This window comes from Ips typographus, linkage group LG11, assembly GCF_016097725.1.
Source record: "Ips typographus isolate SLU linkage group LG11, UJ_Ityp_2.0, whole genome shotgun sequence".
NCBI lineage: Eukaryota > Metazoa > Arthropoda > Insecta > Coleoptera > Curculionidae > Ips > Ips typographus.
In genome coordinates, this window is record NC_138432.1 from 3,149,728 (window position 1) to 3,166,045 (window position 16,318).

The following is a 16,318-nucleotide window of genomic DNA, read 5'->3' on the forward strand; positions in this document are numbered from 1 at the left end:
ACTGGGCAGCGTAAGCCAAATTGCATTCGGGTAAGTTCAAACAATCCAAATGGAGTAATTATTGCCGTTTTGGGAATATAGCTAGGGTCAATAGGAATTTGGTGGTAAGCACGGATGAGATCTAATGTCGAAAATATTGATTTACCTTGCAGAATGTGAGAGAAATCTTGGATATTGGGAACAGGGTATTTATCAATAAGGACTAGACGATGGTCGGCAAATACCATTTTCCAATAAAAATTGTATCTCCTTCTTAGCAATGTCGAGCTTATCACTCAGTAAGCGACGTGCTTTTGCGGAAACGGGCTGACCTTCCGTTGAAATTATATGTACAGTAGAATGCTTTACCGTAGAGAATTTGAACAGTTTGCTATAGAATAGAAGGAAATTGTTTCAACAAGTGAGCATATTTGCAGTTGTCAGAAACGGTGTGAACCGAACCAACAATAGAATATTTAGTTTTACACGGAACTTCAAGGTGTGTGGTAATGTCTGCTAGAATATGCCGCTTGAAATAAATAAGCAATTTAAAATGGGAAAGAAAATCTGCACCGATAATAGCGTGGTCGATATTGGCAATGACAAAAGTCCATGAAAAAGTTCGTCTCAAACCTAAACTAATATTAAGCTTAGTTGTACGAAAAGTGGATATAACTGTACCGTTAGCCGCGTACAAAAATGTATCCGCGTTATTTTTAGGCAACAGTGAAAGATCCGAACCAGAATCAATAAGAAATTTAATACCTGTTAAAGGGTAACCAAACGACGACTGATGGTGTTGCCATTATGGTGACCGGCCATGTCCACACCATTCGTCACCATTAATGATGCGGGGAGTCGTTTTCCTGGTAACTGCAAGGTGATTTGCACGCTCGAGCTTTTTCTTTGAAGCGAAGGTGGTACCAACATAGGCCAGAACCATCGCGGGCTCCGGAAGGACTGACACCACGCGAAACAGTTGATTTGGACCTTTTCTGCTGAAATTGACGATGTTCGAGCTTTAATTCTGCTACTTGTCTAGTCAACTTTTCAATTGCAGCTGCGAGGTTGTCGTTATTGTCCTGAGCAACGGAATACGCCTTGGGCCGCTCAATTTCGGATATCCTATCTGCCATCCTTGCGATACTATCCAGTGAATCACTGCTTGCCGTAAGCACAGATTGGATGTTAGTTGGAAGATGCTGCATCCAAAGCGTCTTCATAACCTCTTGGGAAATTGCGGTACCGCCTAATCGTGCCATCTCAACTAGCAGTTGTGAAGGTTTTTTGTCGCCAAGTGAAACTACGCTTAACAGTTTCCGGAGCTTCTTCTCGTTTGAATCAGAGTAATTATCGATTAAACGAGCTTTAATCTTTTCATATTTGTTCCTTACAGGTGGATTAACGACAAAATCAGCAACCTGGGTAATAATCTGGGGAATATCTGTATCAATAGCGCTAATAACGTAATTGTACTTAGTAGTGTCCTGAACGACGTTAGCAATCTGGAACTGGGCTTCTAACTGGATATACCATAGTTTCGGGTCAACGCGCCAAAATTGAGGTGGTTTGATCGAAACACGTTCATCCTGAATGGGCTGAACAAGACCTGATTCAGCACAAGCTTCCTGCAGCGGTGGGGCCAACAATATTGGAGATTGATTAGGCAAGACTGCAGTGGGAGCGAAAACGTCGGGGTATTGTTGATGTGCAGTGTCGTTATTGGCCTGTGACATGCTTAAGCTGGTAATTTACTCAAACTATTGCACACGTGGTGTGCCCTTGAAGATTGCTTGCCGGGACTTATGCTAGTCTTGCTTGTTGTCCAGATCACCGATAACACCATAAACCGAATTGCATTTATTCTTTGCTTGTTGATAGTCTGCGGTTATTGGGACATTTCCTGCATGCTTAAGACTAAATACACCACCGTGATATGAGGAAAACCGAAAAACTAGAACTAGCACGTTCACCAGACAACCATTTTCCACTTGCCCACACACCGTAACTGTCTAAAAATAACCGGGAAAAATGTGCAATGTCAAATAAAAAATAACCTAAGTCGTCTGTCATTATCTTGCCCAACACGGACAGGTAAGGTGACACTAACTTACTCCGAGTAAAGAAACGAACCAGACGGTAGGCAACACCGCCACAGATTAATCCAAAACAAAACACAGCCAGAAACGACACATGTCAATAGCGCCAAACAGCGGTAAACTGCCAACTGCAACAGATGCACAATCGACAGAGTTCGTTTCCCCTAAGCAAAGCGGCACGTGACGTCACAACGGATGCTCTGGCATGCAACATACTAAAAACTTATAAATACTTATATAAAAAAATATATTATATAAACTACACTTTGGCATAAAAAGTAGCTGGGCAACGAGAGAATGACAGTTGCTAGAGTATTTTGTTTATATTTTGTCACTCCGGTTTAAAAATTAATTACGCATAAACTGTACATAGTAAAAATTATATATTTACAGGGTCTTTTAAGCATTATATAAACTACACTTATACACATTTTCAATAATTTATATCAAAAGACCTATATGATATGATAACAAATTAAAAACAAAATTTTAACTTTCACACCCTGTAAATTTCTTAATATTAACTTTCAGTATAGGACAATTTAGCTGAATCGTATTATTTTGATGTCAGGAATATGCTGCAGCTCTATGTCCCATTACTTATGGTCCACTCTGTGTATAAACAATCTTTATTTTCTACAATAAAAAAAACATGGCCTTTCTGCCTATGTTAACAATTTTTTTTTATTTTTTAACAATTTTTCTTTATTTCTAATAAATATACAGGGTGATTCACGCTGTTGTATCTATCTGTCCGACTAAAAGGTGACCTTGACCACTCTGTAGGTTTTTTTCATTTTCTGTCTCTGGCTCTGGGCGTTTCAACCATATAGTATTGTCTAACTGAGGACAAAAGGTCACATAAGCAAACCTTTCAGGACTTGAGAATTTAATTAAAGTTTAGAGCACCGTTTTGTTGACAAATTCACCATTTTTATAAAATATCTGACAAACGGTGCAAGATAGGGAAGTATTAACATTAATTACTAACCTTGTTGCGAGGAATTCTAGATTAAAAACGAGGTGTTCCATTTGAAAATCAAAAGTTGGTGTTTTTCCGACTGATCTGGCACCAACGTTAAGTCCAAATTATTTTGGAAAGAGAGTTTGGACCCAACCTAGGCTACACTCCAAATTGCAGTGAAAAATATTGAGTTGTTCTCTAGATACTTCTAATATACCATAACCGGGAATCACCTTGTATATTGTCACGTTAAGGGGTAGCCCAGAGATAGAAAAACTCAGGTTTTCACAGGTAACCCATTTTATTTGAGTAGTTAAAACAATGGGTACAATAATAATAGTACAATAATTTTCGTCAGGTCATTTACAGACTGAGTTATTTTTGTCAAGCCAACTAACAGGCACTTCAGACACCAACTCTCCCTCATCTTCTTCCATCAAGTGGAATTTTACAACAGCAAAGCTATTTTCATAGGGAATGCATACAGCCTTTCCTACCACATCTGCTAAATTATATGACAAAATAAGTTCATTAAAATAGCCCAGATTTACTCGCTGGATCCTGGAATCCATAGGCTCATCAAAAAAACTACCTAAAGATTTCAAACATTTTCCTTTAAGAATAATGAATTTTCAAAACTCGTAACATTGCTTCTTACGTACTTTTTGTTTCGTTTTTTGACCTAAACTTTACTAGTTAAGCTATTTCCTTGTTGTTGTTGTATTACATGTGTAAAATAAATAATTAATGCAAAGGAAAAACTATTTTTTTTTAATGTGTCGACAATAGCAACTAGTAGTTTGCAAGGAGCGAGTTTTGGTACTCAGTGGTGCAAGAACACAGTTTTGAAACCAACTTAGCTACAAGAAAACAGTTTTGTTTCTTGCAATCCAGGTACATGCGATTAGAGGTAAGAAAATTAATTTATCATAATTTTATTTTGTTAGTGAATAAACCTATGAGAATACTATGACAACCAGTTGTCGTGTTAAATTCTTAGGTACACACAGGTGTACTCGTTGTCTTCCCCAACTGTTTCTGTAGAAGTTTGACCACATCAGTCAATTTTTCTTTTTTTACTTTCACTGTGTGGGGTAAATGGCGAGGCTTAATCAGTGCGAGTGTTTTTCCTTTTTTTAGAACTCCTTTGGGAACACCCAAGCCGGTTCTGTAGGGCTCTTCCCCTTGGACTGATATAACTCCTCTGTTTCCTTTCGTTAAGATGATGCGTTTGCTTGGTGCAAATTTAAAGAGTGGAGCACCTGCAGGTTTTAACACAGATGAAACCTAGGCTTTCCAATCCATAACAGTGACTTCTTCAGGCACCTTCCGTACAGTTCCAAACTCGCAAAAAATGTGGAGGTATTCTTCTCGGTCAATCAAAGTATCGATTTTTCTGAGTGACCAACAACGGGAAATTATATTTTACCCCCTCTTGAGCCGATTTGGAGTGATTGGAATTAAACTGGTTATGAAATCTCCGAATGTCCTACATACTAAGTTGTTCACAAACCAAAACATTTTTTTACCATGACAAGTGTTAAAACTGTGGCTTTACAGGAAATCCTTTAGATTTGTATCTGTAATAGCAAAATAAAATATAGTAAAGGCTGTAAAACATTGTTTATACCCATGTCTGCTCTTACCTCTTATGTTTGGCTTTGGACTGTGTTTTTTTTACAAAACTGGTTAGTAAAAACGGAGAGAGAAGTTATTGGAAACTTTTGAAAAAGAAGGTTATGTTAAGATGTTGCATTATGAGCGCAAGAAGCGAGTTTTTCGTGTTCTTGGACATTTTGTTGCCTTCAAAACCAGGCGCGCGTTTCGTAATGACCTTTAGTGGTCTAATATGTACAAAGCGGTAAAGCGAGTGATTACAAATTGTGAACTTTGTCAGAAAACGAAGTGTAGTAAAAAACCAAAGCAGCCTTTAGAGCCCATTACGGACGCGGAGAAAAACGATCTTTTAGCAGTAGATTTTTTTGGGCCACTTTCAACAAGCCGAAGGGGTGTGAACTATATTTTTGTCATTATGGATGTGTTCACTAAATATGATTTTTGAGATTTTTTGCTATTAAGAAAGCAACCACGCGAATTCCGGTAAATAAAATGCGACAGTATTTTACCGAAATGGCCGTGTGTAAAAGGGTGTTGAGCGACCAAGGTACTCAATTTAGCTCGGTACGTTGGAAAAGCGCGCTGGACGAAATAGGTGCCAGAGTACATCAGTTGTGTCGTGCGTTTGCGGAGACTGTCACGCCCGGTGGGCATGGGAAGTAAATAAATTTGAGGAGCTGATGAATTCGGTAGTTCATGAGACCATGGGATTTGCCCCCAGAGAATTGCAGTTAGGGCTGCCCGGGCTAAGTCTGTTGCCAGCCAAATTGCAGGGCCCCATAACCGGTCCTGCGAATAACGAATCCCAATTAGTATTGGCGCGTGAAACGTTTTGGTCACAGGCGGAGAAGCGAAGGTTGAGGGCGAAGTCCGGAAACTATCCTGCGTTTAACCAAGGGAGCAAGCAAGTTAGAGCAGAAATCCGGAAATTCATGTACTTGTACGAGGTTCCTTATAGAGTTAAAACAAAGATAGCGGAAAATACATACATTTTGGAGTATCCTAGTACTCGGAAGGAGCGCGGTCATTCTATGTGTCTCACTTGAAATCATACTTTGTGGATGTTGAGCCGTATGCGAACATAGGGGGGTCAGGTTGTAGCGATATATTTTCAGATGAAATATGGATTTTATATATTTGGTCTCTGCGGACTTGCTTGGCATAGGAACGGTTTTTTGCATACAGATTCCGATCGATTTTGTCGATGTGTATCGGGTTTTTGGTTCTCGAAGTCTGTTGAGAGCAGTTGCTATATTAACCTGATAACCTTTGGGTGTGTGTTTAATAATTGATTGATAGTTGTTGGAATGCATTGCTTGGTATTAGGTAAGTTCCGATTTTTGTAATTTGTATGTAGTTTAATAGAAGTCCATCGCAACTCAGTGTTTTATTGAATTACTGGCAAGGAGAGTAAAGCCCTGTAACTCACTGCACCCTATTTTGAAACCCCAAAAAAATCCGTTACAAGCAATTGTGTATTTAGGGCCCGCTAGCTCTGCTAGGGAACACCTTTCGACTGCAGCTTAAATTAAGTTTAGTTTTTATGTACTTCTTAATCAATTTGGACCACCCTATATATCGTAAATACGGACGTGGATAATCTGGTTACAATAATCCAGGTTGCTTTGACGGTTATTGCGTAGTTCAGCCAACAATGGAAATGTTTAATACTGTGACGTTCGAGTAATTTTGTTCGATTTCTGGTATACTCATACTGATTTAATTAGCAAATAAGAGAAAAACTTAAATCACTAAATTTCGAGCTGAATGTTATTATCTTTTGACTAATAATACAGGAGGATTTTCTTTTAATAAGATAACAGCTTTGTTCAAAATATCACGCATAAACCTAAACAAACTGTAAAACAAAAGCTATAAGATTTTAGTGAGTTATTATTAAGTTACTCTCCGGAGTATGCCGAAAAAATTCCTTGGTCACAGGTCTTGAAAACCATCAAAATATCTCAAATAAAGATGTTTACAAGGGAATGGGGGCCTCAAGTTCTGGCGATTATGATTGGTGAGTAGTTCAGAAGGCAAACTTTGTAGTGCAACGCTTAATTTTAGTGGCTATTGGATGTTTTTCCAATGGACTGGTGATTGGTTGGACATCCCCATACTCACTTTCCATTCCGACAAATATTGAATTCAACATAACTGAAAAAGACACCTCATTTTTCATAATCATCCACCCTGTAGGTAGGTTGTCCCTTACAATCCCTTTAAATTGCACTTCTACAGTTTGTTTCCAGGTATGTTACTCTCAAGCTTGGTTTACTTTAAAATCTCCGAATACCTGGGACGTAAGAAATCTCTTATAGCCCTGACAGTCCCACACTTATTCAGCTGGATTATGGTTTTGTCAGCTCAAAATAAATGGTGGTTTTATGCGTCCAGGTTTTTGGGAGGGGTCGGAGATTGTGTGCTATTTTGCAGCGTCCCCACCTACATAGGGGAGATCACCACGCCCACAATTAGGGGATATTGGGGCAATTTTCCAGTTTTTATTCTGAACTTAGGAATGTTCAGCATGACTGTTGTAGGTACAGGAATTACAGCTATACGGGATTTCTATTTTACAACTTACCACTCCTTTTCGCATTTTCTTAAAAGTTTGAGAAACATTATAAAACGAAAGGATTCTCAACGACGACGTCTAAGGGAATTAATACATAATTTTCCGGTGAATAAGTTCTACGTGCTGAGATATTTATAGAAAATTGGAGGAACAGACATGCGATTCATAAAAATCCATTTTTATTTTCTCACAGTATTTAATAACTAAAATTGCTGAAAAATCTGAATTCGAAAGAAAGCAAATTAAAAGTCGGCTAATAAACATGTGATTCTTAAAACAATTTTTTAATGATCGCAATGACTGATCTAATGATTTTTTAAGTCCCTGTAACTTCGTTATTATGAAAGTGAAAATAGCTACGTTAAAAATGGTGAAAATAGCTTTTACATTATTAAGGCACTTTTTTACGTAGATTATGTTAATATTACTTTTATAGATTCACTATTTTTTGAGTTCTAAACTACACTTCTCCTTTGTTGAATACGAGCCATATTTTATTTTTACCTCATCAGAAAGATTATTTTTCCCCTTTAAAAAGATTTATAACAAGTATGGTTATGGTTAGAAACATTTTGAAGTTCGAATTGCGTTATTTATATGAATATTTGAAATTAAGAACGAATTCGCGCAGAGTGTCGCATGAAAGATAGTGGAGTAATGGCGTAAACTGGGAGAAATAAAAATGTTCTTCAGTATGAAACTCGAGTGTTAATTAATCAAAGATAAAGACATTACATAACTCGTCCTAACTATTGCTTGCATGTTTATATAAAATGTCTTTCCAGTGGCCCCATAAAAAAAATCCAAAAATCCATAAGTGTTTAATCCGGTGATCCTGGTGGGAAAATTTATCAGAAACCATATATGTTATAGGTCATTTTAAAGGACAAAAAGAAATCTTTCTGACGGGGAAAAAATAAAATATTGTTACGGTTTTCCCGTGGGTTTACACAAAGTCAATTTAACTCAACAAGAAATAAATTTATTTACACTTGAAAACACTCCGTACAATAATTAATTCAGCTACCAAAAACACTGCTACAATTCCATAATTATTCTACTCTTTAAACTTCACCGCGTTTCCAAATCCACTACTCCTCCACCGTCTGAAACCGCTTCTTTTATATTCGTTAAACCACGTTCTAGAACCACCGCAAAACGCTTCGCGATTTGCGTCGAACATCGAAGATGCTTCTTGGTGTATCGCTTTCTAACGGTGGCCTACTTTAACACGCGCTCGGCCAGATATTGCGGCGCATCGGATCCATCCCGAATCGAGTGCTCGTTCAGTAAGTATCGAGCATAGTAGGCCCAAACCGTAACAATATGACTCGTATTTAAAAAAGTAGAAGTTTAGTTGGTAACTGAAGAAATACTGAAACTATAAAATATAACATAATCGTAATTTACGTAAAAAGTGCCCTAATATTGTAAAAGCTATTTTCACCAAAATCTAATAATAACGAAGATACAGGAACTTGTACAAAATGTCGAAAAAAATACCCCGGCAACGCCCTTTTGATTTTAAAATTTCTTAATGGTTTTGGTAGTTTCCATATAAAAACAAGCAAATTACGCCACCCTGCACGCTAAAAATTTAATTAGGATATTAATTGACGTCATTTCGGGAAAATCTTTGTAAATTTAGGTCTAAAAATTTACACTTGTAACCAGAAAGAGGGCAATAATATTAATAGGTTATAATTTTATGTATTAACTTGTGTTATCACACCACTCAGCCAAACGCTCCACACACCAATTAGATCGTGTACCTATTATACAACTATAATAGAAAACGTATGTAAGTGTTCTATTCTCTACTGAAAGCCCTAATCAGTCAATAATTAGACCCTGAATATCTCAATTTATTCATTCCTAATATCTAGTAAAAAACGCACATCTTCTCATTGTCCAGTTTAACCAAACTACACGACGAGTTGTAGACGAGATTGGACAATGAACGTCTACAACCGAATCAATGCCTTTCTAAGCCTTATTTATTTATCAGTTAATTGTATATAGCAACAACTATCTTATCTATAGCGTGTTTCACGATAAATGCTTCATATTTTAGGACGTCAAAAAAGAACCCTAGTTTGCTAAATAAACCATGATCCAAAGATGTTTTGTTATGGAGATACATGATGTTAAATTTTGGAAAAAAAATTTTATTTATTTCTTCAAAACGGTTTCAGATATTCTTGTAAAACTTTATAGGTTTGAACTGTCAACGATAAGGCACGTTTTGCAATAAAAAATTAAACTTTTTTAATTTTGCCAGTGCCGTCCAGTCAAACAAGTTCCTAAATAATGTACGCCACTGTTTTTTTATAAAATGCAAATCAGTTTAGAATTCTCCATTCAATTTAGAACAAAAAAGCTATGTAGCAGCTTTTTGATACACCTTTCTGTTTTCCAATAAAAAATTAAAAATCATGAAAATGTACCCATAAAATCAATACTAAATCGTCGACTTTATTATTCAGTATCAAAATTTGAATTCATTTAGTTTGTTTCAAAAATAATATTAATATAATGGAATAAAAAGGAGCGGTTTCGACGGTGGAGTAGTAGTGGATTTTCATGTATCAATGTATCAATGTATGCATGTTTAGCAATATTCACGTTTTAGAGTGCGATTATTTTATTGGTTACGTTTTAAAATATCTCGTGATAGCACGGCGCAGTTCATGTTTTGGAATGTTCACGTTACAGTATGTTCACATTATAGATACCCTACTGTACATATTTTTAGTAATTCATATCAAAAGACCTTGATGATATGATAAAAAATCAAGAATAAAATTTTATCTTTTACACCCTGTATCTTTCTTAACTTGTAACTTTCGGTATAGGACAATTTAGCTAAATCGTATTATTTTGATGTCAGGAATATGCCGGAGCCCGATTACTTATGGGCCATCCTGTATATTGAATTTGGACATCGCTGTAGGAATTTTTAAAAACAAAATTCATATTTTAATGATTTCTTGAGTGTTTCAACAAGTTTTAACTAAGATTCTTGCGACTTTACCTTAGAATTTTTGGTACTTTGGCAACTTTTAGGGTAAATTTTCTAACGACGCGAGGGCCTGAATTACTAGTTTTGAACCTGTATATTTTGGGTGAAGAAAAATGCAATTATTTTTTTTATTTCGTGTGACCTTTTTAGATTTGGAGTGTAATGCGTTACTGTAACAAATTTCAAAACAAATCTCTATCCTGTTTTTGAAAAACACACTTTTCATAAGTGTTATTTTACAATTTTTGACCGCTTAAATTTTGACTAATATGATTAATGTTGGGTAAAATGTATTGAGAGGAAAATATATTTTAACCATTACGTGACAGTTTTTACAACATATAATTCACATTTTTTACTTTAATGTGAATATTAACTTTTACAGTAAAGTTTGGGGCAACAGAAAATTTACAAGATCAAAAATGAACTTTCAGCAATCGCGTCACTGTTCTCACAACTTGTATGTAATATAATTGTAATATTTTCGACACTAACTGAAATGCGGATTTTGAAATATGCTATTTGCCGTATCGGAAAACTTAATCATCGGACACAATAAATATTTTCAAAAATAGGGTTATGTTCTTTAACGTTTTATTGCTCTAGAGGATCAAGTATAATACTATATTTTTTAGGGTTTCCTTGAAACATTTGAACAAGGACAGGTGTGGTAAGTGTAGAAGTTGTAATCAAACTGAAAAGTCAAATTTTAGGGAGTTATGTTACCGTAAAAACTTCCGCTTACATCGGCCTAATCTTTCCCATCATATTTGGGCTGCTAGTCTGGCTGATTTTGCCGGAATCACCGTATCAACTGATCAGAGACCAAAAAAATGAAGAAGCCAGAGCCAGCCTGCAATGGCTTCGAAGAAAACAAAACGTTGAGAAAGAATTCCTGACCGTCAAATCTGATGTGGAACGTCAGATGTCTGAAACAGGGAAATGGAAAGACTTGCTGGTCATTAGTAGCAACCGCAGAGCCTTGCTTGCTGGACTATTTCTAAGATTTTCCCAAATGATGAGCGGCATTAACTTGTTTAACTCCTACACTCAAGTTATATTCCAGAAAGCTGGAGGCAACTTCAGCCCACAGCTTTCCTCAATCATCCTCCTTGGACTACTTTGCGCTCTTCTTTTAGTGGCAAGTCCTTTTACTGAAACGTTTGGAAGAAAACTGTGTTTCTTTTATTCAATGTTGTGTTGCGGTCTTTTACATATACTCCTAGCAGGGTATTTTAGTATAGAACAGTATAAACTAGCTAATTTGGACCAGTTTACTTGGTTTCCTCTTGCTGGAATGCTCTTGTGGATTACCGTGGCTACTCCCGGTGTTGCTATAGTGCCAACCTTAATGTTAGGGGAACTGTTTTCGGTCAGTATCAAGTCCAAAGCCATATCAGTACTAATTGGTGCTTTCGGAGCCAGTGTGCTACTGAGTTCGTATTTGTTTAATGTACTTTCCGAAAATGTGGGATTCTACGCGCCATTCCTGTTCTATGGGATTTCGTGTTTGATTTCGACGGTATTGACTATGAAGATGGTACCAGAAACAAAAGGAAAAACTTTAGAGCAAATTCAGCAAGAGCTAAAAATATAAAATACTTATAGGTATAAATGCAAGTACTAAGAATATAAAGCTTTCTTTCTTCCATATCTCATGTAATAAAAAATATATAAAATCTCTAGACTTTACTGTGGTTTTTAAAAGAATTTGTGCTTTTAGAAAGTTTTTTGTTGGTTGAAATTATTTTATTAAATTAAACGAACTTACCAGAGTGAAGTTCAATTTTAATTATATTGCCGCCTTGCTTGAATTGATCAAATATAGGTAGATACATCCGTTTGTACTAGTGCCACGATATTTCAAAGCAAAAAATAATCAAAATACCCCCTCCACACACAGTGCCTGCTCGCTTGGCACCCCTCGAATAGGGTTCAGTAGTTTTAGAGCACCACATTTTAGAGCCCAAGTGATCTCAACGATAGAAGTGTTGATAGAATGTGACAGAACTGGTTGACAAAAGCAGGTTTTTGTCAAATTATGTGTTCCTTTCTCTTGATAACTCCGTTCCCTCGATTCAAGAATCTAGGGTTAGGGCGTAACTCCAAAATAAGAAATATTGTCACGACTAGCGTGACGTGTTGAATTCAACTTATTTGCCTGGGATCTCGTTTCAGCGTGAAATAAAACACACAGTTAACTCTACCATCAAGTTCTATTAAATAAGTTCCTTAACATAAACCACTCACAAGTTACTAACTATTAAAATAAACGAAAAACGTTGCTAACTTCCAATAAATTCATAATCAAACAGACGTAGAACAATACACAACATAAAAGTAAAATATTCATACTTAGACTTCTAATGAAGACAGGATCTTGGAGAGAAGCTTGTCACTTAGAGCGCGTTCACGAATAACTATTATTTGAGGGTTACGGACATGTCTAATAGACATTTGCGGTTCGGTTTCCGACGTGGTGCACGACAAAACGGGACTGACTGGAATGAACCCCTCTCTATAGGGTATAACTTCCTTTTTATAGGATTCCAAACACTGGTTCCACCAATCAAAAAACTCTCAGACCTGGTCTTCTCTAGCCGACAACTTGTGACGACCTTTCGATCCTCGGTACTTTTAGCTATTGCCTCATGAGTGCAGTTGCATTGCAACCGCATTCCACAATTTTTATGTTTCCGCTCAAGTAATATAAATTGCACTTTTTTTTTATCTTTCCGTTCAAGTGAAATAAATTTGATATATTTCCTTCGTGACGTTTAAACTAAGAACGCGTTTAACGCACTTTCCTTTGCAAAGATTTTAACTGCCTTGAGAAGTAAGGATATTAGTAAATACCTATACAAACCTGTATAACGTAGTGCGTGATTACCTTGAAAATAGAAGAATCCTATACCGCCGCGCTGAATGCAAGATGATAGCGGGAATCTCTCAGGGATCGGAAGAATGGATTATTTGAGTTGTGTTGAAGCTATAGCGTACGCTGATGACCTGGCGGTGGTAGTTACTGGAAACGACAAAGACAATCTGGTATACAAGATGGATGAGACATTGTGGTGACATGACAGGTTAACACATGCTAACCAACCTCCTTGAAATAGCTCCAGAAAAAACAGAGGCTGTTATTCTTTGCGGCAAGAAAATCGGAAAGATATCGTGTTCACCATAGGTAATACGCAGATTAAGCCTAAGAAGCACCTCAAATATCTTGGTGTTTTTGCATACTATTTGCCTCGGTATTTCTAAATCATTTAGTATCTGGAGCTCGTCTCTGAAAGATCGCCATTTCGTATGCAAATATAAAGGTTGATTGATGTTCCACAAATCTTGAATTAGCGTCTTTGGAACAATGATAACTGGACTCAAAAGTCCCAAAGGATCAAAACAACTTTTTGTTGTCGTTGATGATAAAATTGATCTTTTTTGTAATAGGCCTTTCAATAAAAGATGCTTCAATTTCATAGTTAATAGTATCTCCTCGTGGAATCCACTTTGATCCCAAGGTTCTAGTAGATTCGGACGTTTCAAATTTGAGTTGTGTAGGAGTGTTGGTATCGTCATCAACCCCGACGGCTCTTTGGTCATTGGGGACCCATTTACGCAACTCAAAACCACCCGTGGGCAAGATGTTAGAGATTTCATTTTTTCATTCAAGGTCGTCAACGTAAAAACAATTTAAAATGGTTTCACAAGCTTGAGCGAACTCTTCTTTGAACTCATAAGCTAATTCATTGAGACAACGAATGGCTAGGTAAGCTGCGGTAGCGGTACCATACGTCACGGTGTTTAGTTGGTAAACTTCTAGTACGCGGATTGTCACGCCAAACAATTTTTTACAACTTTCTTTGGGACTCTACAATATGAATTTGGCGATACATTTTAGTAACGTCAGCAGTTACTACAATATCATACTGCCCGAACCTTAAAAGGATTGAAAATATATCAGCTTGTATTGTAGATCCCACCATCATTACGTCATTCAAAGATACTACGTTGGAGCTTTTTGCCGAAGCATCAAACACCACTCTGAGACGGGTAGTAGTACTCGTCTCTTTAATGACACCATTGTATGGTAGAAAATACTTACCATCTTCCAGTGTGTCCTCCACTCTTGTCATGTGCTTTAATTGTTTGTATTCGTCAATAAATGCTTGATCTAATTTTCTTTCAATGTTGTAAAACCGTTTGGTTGCGTTATTTCTGGTATCTCTCAACAAATCAAGAGAAATTTTAAAAGGTAAGGTTACGATGAATCGCCCTGTTTCATCTCGCTTAGTAGTAGCGACAAAGTGTTTTTCACACAACAATTCCTCTTCTGACCAAGCCTTAACTTTAGGGTAATCTTCAATTTCCCAAAATCTATCAATAGAGGAATCTGTTCTTTCTGTAGACAAATTGCAAAGTGGTACATTTGTAGCTTAGTCGGGTAATGGGCCAGAAACCAACCAACCCAACTGAGTTTTTTGAGGTCAGAACACAATGTTCCAAAATCCTTCCGCCCCAATTAATAACTGAATTTTATCCGTCTGGTAAAATGCTGGGTCAGCAACAACACAATTTTGAGGAACTTTTAACATATTTGCATTGAAGGAGAATTGAGGTATATTACTAGTAATTTTCTTGATGACTAGACATGGCAGATTGAACTTGAAAGAATTTAATCTTGATTCTATTGAAACTCTGAATTATTTTCACACATCACCCTTTGGTAAGTTTAGAACGTTACAAAATTCTTCGGTGATAAAATTTGATTCAGAACCGCAATCTACTCTCATGAACCTGACCATTGTAGTCCTTAACTTGGACTATAGAAGTAGAAATCAAAACGTTTCCACATTGATTACTCTTTTGAGTGTGTAGACTATTAAAATTGCTACTTACTGTTTCATTCTCCTCTGGAGGAGCAGAAGCGTTATTTGTTTTATTAAATTGAAAATTGGAAAAATGTAAAAGGCTATTGTGTTTCCGATGACATTTATTACAAGACTGTCACCTACACTCCCTAGCTTGATGACCTTTACGCAAACAATTTAGACATAGCCTCAAACGGACTATTTCGTCAAGTCGACGATTAGCTTCTAACTTTAAAAAATCTTTGCAATTGTAAATCAAATGATAATTTGCACATAAACCCCTTTAAACCTTTAAACCACTTTAAAGTTCCATTCACACTAGTTTGAAGTGCATTTCGTTTAGCTTTAGGTTCCATTTTATTCTCAACCTTACATGGCTTTTAGATTTGCGTTATATTCAGAACCTCAAGCAAACGACATCTTTCCTGTAGAAACCTTGAAATTCTTTAAAAGTTGACAGTGTATAACTATGATTTAATGATTCCCATTCGCGCATCGAAGTACCGTCCAACTTGTTACTCAAAATATGTATCAGGTATCAATATGTATCAGAATATGTAAGGTGTCCCAATGAGAGACAGGTTGATCCAAAGTCTCAAGAGCGCGCGTATTTTGAATAATGCCATCTAGTAACTGTCCAATACCAATGTGAGATTCAGAACTTAACGTAGGTAAGTTGAAAATGGCGCGTACATGATTTTTCACCAATAAAGCTTTATTTTCGTACTGTTCATTCAATAACTGCCAAGCAGTCGATTAATTAGATGCAGAAACACCCAAAAATTGTACCACCTTCGCTGCCTCACCTACTAATGACAACCTCAAATAATGGAACTGTTGGATGTCATCAATACCATTGTTTTGGTGAATAATAGAGTGAAAACTATCTTTAAAAAATAACCAATTTGCTATAATCTCAATCAAATGTAGGTAATTTTAAAGGAGGTAATTTACAGAATTATCGGACACATTAGAATTGGCCCCAGAATTATTTAGATGAGATAAAATTGCATCTGCAATACTAGATGCAGCATTAAAATCATTTTCAAAAGTCTCTGTTTCAATATTCAAGGCAACTTGTCTATCTTCATCAACTTCCAACAAATTTGAAGTTGGAAATCTTCAAATTTTGTTAGTGAATCTTTAATTTGATTCAACCTTGTCTTTAATCGAGAAATATCTTCCTCT

The 16,318-nt window shown here is 36.5% G+C and overlaps 2 protein-coding genes across 3 annotated transcripts; one reads left to right on the top strand and one right to left on the bottom strand.

Annotated features, from left to right (window-relative positions):
• Positions 1–821: 821 nt before the first annotated feature.
• LOC145735702 (uncharacterized) lies at positions 822–1,715 on the bottom strand. Its single transcript, XM_081989679.1, has one exon. It carries the CDS (start codon positions 1,713–1,715, stop codon positions 822–824), a length of 894 nt encoding a protein of 297 aa, XP_081845805.1.
• A 4,775-nt stretch (positions 1,716–6,490) lies between these two features.
• LOC145735334 (facilitated trehalose transporter Tret1-like) lies at positions 6,491–12,035 on the top strand. Of its 2 annotated transcripts, XM_081989177.1 has the most exons (4): positions 6,498–6,679; positions 6,727–6,858; positions 6,912–7,202; positions 10,973–11,951. In XM_081989177.1, exons 1-4 carry the CDS (start codon positions 6,634–6,636, stop codon positions 11,854–11,856), a joined length of 1,353 nt encoding a protein of 450 aa, XP_081845303.1. In that variant the 5' UTR covers positions 6,498–6,633; the 3' UTR covers positions 11,857–11,951. The 2 variants fall into 2 exon arrangements, with proteins under 2 accessions (XP_081845304.1, XP_081845303.1); XM_081989178.1 differs by lacking the exon at positions 6,727–6,858 and having other exon boundaries at positions 6,491–6,679; positions 10,973–12,035.
• The last annotated feature ends 4,283 nt before the right edge of the window (positions 12,036–16,318 follow it).